This window comes from Limulus polyphemus, unplaced genomic scaffold, assembly GCF_000517525.1.
Source record: "Limulus polyphemus unplaced genomic scaffold, Limulus_polyphemus-2.1.2 Scaffold1925, whole genome shotgun sequence".
Taxonomy (NCBI): domain Eukaryota; kingdom Metazoa; phylum Arthropoda; class Merostomata; order Xiphosura; family Limulidae; genus Limulus; species Limulus polyphemus.
The window spans coordinates 121,179-128,222 of NW_013667535.1; the positions used below are offsets into that span (position 1 = coordinate 121,179).

At 32.8% G+C, this 7,044-nt stretch overlaps 1 protein-coding gene across 6 annotated transcripts in view; it reads left to right on the forward strand.

Moving 5' to 3' along the window:
• The window catches only part of LOC111087249, a 16,035-nt gene that overhangs the window by 6,045 nt on the left and 2,946 nt on the right, over positions 1-7,044 (forward strand). For 2 of the 6 annotated variants that reach the window (XM_022393265.1, XM_022393267.1), the window contains exons 2-6: positions 348-453; positions 2,102-2,265; positions 4,581-4,733; positions 5,303-5,385; positions 5,684-5,820. In XM_022393265.1, the coding sequence (XP_022248973.1) occupies positions 2,149-2,265; positions 4,581-4,733; positions 5,303-5,385; positions 5,684-5,820 (490 nt within the window). In that variant the 5' untranslated portion in view covers positions 348-453; positions 2,102-2,148. The remainder of the gene's footprint in view (positions 1-347; positions 454-2,101; positions 2,266-4,580; positions 4,734-5,302; positions 5,386-5,683; positions 5,821-7,044) is intronic. The other 4 variants (XM_022393268.1, XM_022393266.1, XM_022393269.1 and 1 more) reach the window with 4 other exon arrangements.

The following is a 7,044-nucleotide window of genomic DNA, read 5'->3' on the forward strand; positions in this document are numbered from 1 at the left end:
AATCTTCAATGCTTTCAGTGTAATTTTTTTTTTATTATTTAGGGAGCATTATAAATAGTTATGTTTTTAAAAGAAAAAAAACTACTATTATTATAAATAACACATTCAATTGAACTAAACTATGCATGCCTAGTTAAATATATTTACACATGGCTTGTGTATAGCGTATGTATACATATATATTATTCATACCTTCGGTGTATAGGACGCAAGCAGGTTTTGACATCAAATTTTGGGGTAAAAAAGTGTGTCTTATACACCGAAAATACGGTAGTTTAAAGAGCTTAAACAACACAGTATTGCTATAGGCTATGCTTTTTAATATAGAAATTTGTATTGTTGTTTAGCCAGAAAGAAGTTCCATGTAACCAGAGGCGTTTATAATATGGGCGTGGTGTTAATGTCTGGAACTTTCTCCAAAGTTTAGGAAACAACTTCAGCCATATATAAAAAGTAAGTTAAATTAGATCACATTATTGAGGGTCTTAGATTGAGCTACTTTATTATTCAATGCATGATTTAGTCAGTTTGTTATTTTCAACCAATTAGTCAGTTATTTCAGTGATGTGAATACTGAGCTCATGTCTTTATTATAGTCTTTAGACTCTATAAGTACGAATGGCCAAGGTACTCAATAGGCATACTACAAATATGCACGCTAAATATCAACAATGACAGAGAGTTTTACTTTAAAAGATGATTTTCACTCACTTTCATTTGTTTCTCGACCAAACAAGACTAAATCAAGGCAAGAAATCATAGCTAGGATACCAACCCACCAAGTTATTCATCTTTATTCTTCTGGTTTCAGTCGAATAACTCTACAATTGCTTTATCCCTAATGTTAGTTTCAACCTAAATTCACTTGATGTGTTGCTGGGCAGTGCACAATGTCATCGCTTTGTAGTAATAAAAAAATAATTATTCTAGTGTAAACGATGTTATCATTACCCCGTTACAAAAAGCTGGTGTTCCTTCAAAAAGCTTAAGTACGGGGCGAAACAGGCATTTCCAGCCAATAATAGATGAAAATTAGATTACTGTAACATGTAGAATACTCAATGCTTTGTACACTGTACAATCGATGTCTTTAGGGAGCCAACCCTTATATTATGTATGAAGTGAAGGAGTAAATAAATCAATACACATAATATTAAATTTTATTACACACATTAATAAAATACACTAACTTTCAGTCAGGGGGAAAACGTCACAAAACAAGCAATAAAAAACATCATGTAAATGTAAAATGATGTAGGGATGGCAGTGCCAAAAATAATGCAAACAAGCACATAGGGATGATACAGCTATACATAGATCATCCATACATGATATTCGATATTAATATTTAATGTTACATTGTAAAATGTATAATTGACTTTAATATTACTATAGTTGGAAGTTATATATTCCTGACTGTTGGTATGCAGTTGTTTCTCATAATATCACGGTCATGTCAGGGTAGGCATCAATGTAGTGTAACTAAGAGCCCAGGACTTATGTACAAGGAAAACTAAGCTGAGTCAAAACATGTCTTGAAATCACAGACTCTCGGTACGAGGTCATTCGAATTGACCGACCTCGTAACCGTTTTGTACTCCGATATTTTACAGTGTAACATTAAATTTTAATATTGAAAGTCATGTAAGGATGATCTATGTATAACTGTATCATCCCTATATTCTTGTTTGTATTTTTTGTCACTGCCATCCCTAGATCATTTTACATTTACAAAATGTTTTTGTCACTTGCGAAGAAATAAAGATACGCGATTAGAAAGTAAGTGAAATTTCTGTTAGATGTAATTTATTTTTAAAGTTAAGCCGATCAGTGAAGTAGGTTAATAACTTAAACAATCTAATATGACAATATTTTCAAAAACTTTACACCACAGAATTGTTAAATGTTTAAATTTGTTCATGCACCTTGTAACAGTCTAAACTATTAGTGTAGTGTTAACAATATGTCAGTCATTTTTAAATGCATAGTAGCACAGTATTGTTAAATAGCTGTAAGGAAAAATTACGCGGTTCCATCTTTGAAATGCTCAAAACAGTGTTTAAGAGTGAGTTTAATATGCCACCTTTTTAAATATTGTTAGCCAGATCTGGTTCTCCATCATGCTTGTAAGTAACATCGACGAAAACCATGACTGAAAATGATCCCGACATTCGCCAACTTGCTCTAAGGCGCCAACAACGTAGGCTTCATAATCGAGCCACAGTTGAACAACTAATAGAAACGGATAACTCTTCTCTCGGGCGGGTAAGTGATTTGGCTTAATTATTAACTTATTTTTAGGTGATAAGTCAGTTTTAACATCTTGACAAAATGATAATAATACAAAATATCAGGTGCAATAGCGCTGTTACTGTTACCCTTTACATTGAAACAATAACATCCCCATGTGTTCAACCTATATATTTTATTTTGAGACTATAATCTTTTCTTCTTTATTAAGGACTTCCCTAGGAATGTTATACATTTCAAGAAGATAAATTATAAATAAATAAAATTGTAGAATTATTTTCAAACCTGGATGAAAGAATATTACTAAATTCAGAATAAAAAAGGCAATCAGCCACGAATTAACAAGTATTAATTACAGTTAAATTGTACCCTTAGAAGAAAAGCTAATTCGTTTTTCTCTAGGATGTTAAACATAGGAAACAGTAAAGTTTGTGTTAATTTGAACATGCCTTTATTTTTTAAAGAAGTGAGATCCATCACATAACACAAGAAATTTAATTAGCTCTAAATGCTATTATTGTAGCTTATGTACAACTAATTAAATTGTTACATATTGATTATCAATTAATATAGATCTTTAGAAAGAACCTTCAGAACTTAGCTTCTTGTAAATAGCGCCATCTCTTGGCAAAGGTCACTTCCCTGTATTAAAAGGAAAACCCTATATTAGCAGGTTCTCCAACTTTTTAGTTTGAGGCCCCCTCCAAGACTTTAAACATCCTGGTCGAGGACCCTACCTAATTATTTAAATTAATTTTAAACAATAGCTACTCTGAGATACTTTACTTTAATTGCAATTTGTTCTTTAAAACATTCTTAGCATATACAATGTTGTATAATCATATTTACTGCAATAAATAAACTTCTCGCTGAATATATTGCTTTGTTTCATTTCAAGCAAGTTTCAACTGAAATATTTCTACGGACCAAAGTTTGGGAACCAGTACCCTATATCGCTTAGACAGCTCACTTCCTATCTCTGTAAACAAATTGAAGAGCGCCATTTGAAGGCTGGTTTGAGAGTACTTATATAGCCAACTATTTAGCTGCACACTTATGATTTGTTTGTGACTTTATAACATACAAATAGGGACTTAAAACCACTTACGGCCCCCCAAGGAGTGATATAGGGATCGGCGTTCGGATCTGAATTTCATATTCACCCCCCTCCGGTGATCCTTATGTTTTTCCCGTGTGTTGTTTCCTCTTATATATGATGAATCGCTGGACCGATTGTCATCAAACCTGGCATGTGTCCTCACGGGCCCTTGGGGAGTAGTATAAGGGCTCAGCGTTTGAATATGATTCCATATGCCATCACCCGGGATCCTATATGTCTTCCCCGTTCTTTGAATTGGTAAATCAGCTAGTAATCTTATATTTGTGTACTGTTCACACTTTAGTATGCATTAGTTCAAATAAATGGTAAATATTTTAAAATGTTTGTGTGTCGTAATATTAAGCCCTATGATATCATGGAAAGTTAACATAATAAAGGAAGGAATGTTATATCTAGGTACCTGAAACTTTGCAAATAAACATACACTAAGACACACTTCAGGTGTTTCTCCATCATCACTATTAGACTGGGTGTTATTACTGAAGTTTGTAAAATAGGCAAACATAACATATCAACATATTTGTTGGTCATAAAATACAAGGCCCGGCATGGCCAAGTGGTTAGGGCGCTCGACTCACAATCTGCGGGCCGCAGGTTCGAATCCCCGTCACACCAAACATGCCCGACCTTTCAGCCGTGGGGGCATTATAATGTGACGGTCAATCCCATTATTCGTTGGTAAAAGAGAAGCCCAAGAGTTGGCGTTGGGTGGTGATGACTCCTTCCCTCTAGTCTTACACTGCTAAATTAGGGACGGCTAGCGCAGATAACCCTCGTGTAGCTTTGCGCGAAATTCAAAAACAAACAAACAATCTTTCTATCAACCTGTCGCTTGGAGCGCTGCAGTTAGCCTTATCATACTTTCGGGCTGAGTAGACCATCTTAATGATATAGGAGCTTTTTTTTAAAAGCATATATATTCACGGAACAAGTGAAATTGTTATAAAATTGTCCTTTTGAGATGTTTTTCGTACATAGAATAAGGAACATAAAACTGAAATTCATCATCTTGCAGAATTAAATGTATAAGTAAAGCTGAATCATTGTGTGGTCTTGTTGCTCATATTTCGTGCTTGTCATATTTTACTACGTGATGAATATACTATATTTTTCTATAATGCTCATTATTTCTGCTGACGTTTTTTTATGCTCATGATATTTTTTTACTGATTTATATACATTCATTCTATTCACATAAATGGAACAACAGAGACGATCGAGTACCTCAGAAACTAAGGGTTTCGCATATGATGGCCGAAACGGATTCAGTAAAAGATCTTTCTTGAGTACCATGCCGGTTCCAATATTCGAGGACGACTCCAGAATGGGGCGGTTAAACATTCCTCCTGTAGTTAAGTGCGAGGTAAAATACAAGTTGTGAATAACTTGATCACTTCTCTTTCTAACCTTTTACTTATTTCCCCGTGAAAGATTAACGTAGTTATTGTGCTAAATCTTCGTGCTTTGTATCTAGATAAAAGTTGAATAACTCTTGATGTCCTAGAAAACAAAACTCTTTTTTATATATTGTAGAAATAAATAAACGATTCAGTGTAAATTTTTTTACTTTTTTGAAAAATTGAAATTTAACCACATTTTTTCATCCACGCATGATTTTTGTTCTTGTATTATCTGTGACATTTTTACGTCTACTTATACTTAAAAGTCGTCACTAATTGTTAGCAGTACGCTTATCGCCTGGTGAGGAAAGCATGATACTACAGTTGTAGTGAGGGGGATTATCCTTTCAGAGTATATCACTAAGAATTTTACCTTCTTTGAAGTTTTGTATTTATCTGCTGTTCCTCTTTATTATGTGTAGGCGAAGATTTATATATATATATACATTATAATTTAAACAATTGTGTATTTAAAACTTCTTCCATTATTTGAACAAAGTATGTATTGATAGTGAATTTGTGTATTTTTCAGTGTAATGGCGTGGAAACCTATGCTTCGATTAACACCAGCACTTCGATTTCGACTATATCCAGAAATCTGTTGGAGAAATTAGGGTAAGTCATACAGGAAAAAAAAAACACGACAACTTTAATTTGCATTAAAGTCTTTTTTATTCGTTCAGGTCACGAAGTTGTAAAGTGATAAGTGCAATATAATCATGAACTTATTTTTGTTTGAGAAAGATCAGCTAAACATTTTTTTCATATTTTGGTTCATTAAATTAAGACAAACTATTTTAATCTATCATAAAGACTTCACACTACCAAGAGATTCCAACTGACTAACATTATTTATTTCAATCTTCAGCTATAGTGAATTTAAGATAAGGAACATTGTAGGTTTTTTTTTCAGCGTAACAGATCAGATAATACCAGACTGTGGCTCCATCTTTAATCCTTTGGGCTTACTTCACCCAAAAGTCAATGGAAAAGTAAAGTACTTGGACTTAACACTTGGTAGCTGGCAGCAAGTGTCACAATTTTATGTAGGTAAGGAGATTAGGTAAGGTAAGGTAATGTAAGGTAAGGTGAAATATTAAAAATGTAACCAAATTAAAATGCAGAGACCTTATTTGGCCAGGAGATGTGAGCTTTCAAGAGGTTCGTACTTTGATTTCAGAATTTTCTTTAGAATGTTTTCATGATTATAATCATATGAAAACAAAATATATACATATATATAGAAAAAAAGCAGCGGCTTATAGGCTTTAAAAAACAACAAAGATAACATCATTGTAAAATCAGATAAAGGTAATGGTATTGAAATCCTAAATGAGCAGGATTATATCACTAAGGCTTTGGATATATTAAAACACTCGAGTAAACTTTGGAAATTAGAAGAAGATACGGAAAAGAAAAAGAGAAACGAATGTACAAATATTATTGTTAAAGATAAAAAAAGAAGGTTTCACTAATGATGATATTTATAATAACATAAAACCTGTAAGCTCACACTTTGGTATTTTTAAAATGTGTATTAGATGGTTTACCAAAGGGTCGTAAAGTAACCCGGCTGTTCCAATCACACAAATAGTTTTCAATATTTGTACTTTTAATCGTAAGCTAGCTGGATTTTTAGTACTTTTTTAAAAAAATTCTAATGAATATGCTGTTAAAGGTAGTTTTGAATTTTATTCATTTGCAAAAACCTAAAATTTTATAAACTTGTTTATTATTTCTTTGTTCACTAATTTACATTTAAATTAATTATCACATTTAACGTATGATTTAGTTTTTTAAAATACTGAAAATGTAGAAGCAGTTTTTATCAATTATTGGAATTCGCTACAAAACAATCCTATTTTGTTTCTAATAATGAACTGGAAGATCAAATAGTCGGAGTTTCAATGGGGTCAAAGTTGGCTCCATATTTGGCCAATCTTTTTTAATGTTCAAAAGAGAAAATAAGGCTACAAAATTGTCCAGAAGAATTCAAACCAGTTTTATATGCAAGATATGTGGATGATACATTTGTGGTTTTTAGTGAACAAGTTCAAATAAAAACGTTCCTTGATAATCTGGATAAACAACATACTACGACTTAATTTACTGTTGAAGAATAAAATAATTCGCAGTTATCTTTTTTTCTTTGGATACCAAAATCTTTAACTATGGTATTGTTACGACAGCGGAAGTCACGGGACGGTGGTAACACGTCATGAGATTCTAGAAAGATCATGTCCGTTCGTGAAGCCTCGAGTGTTCTCCAGACGC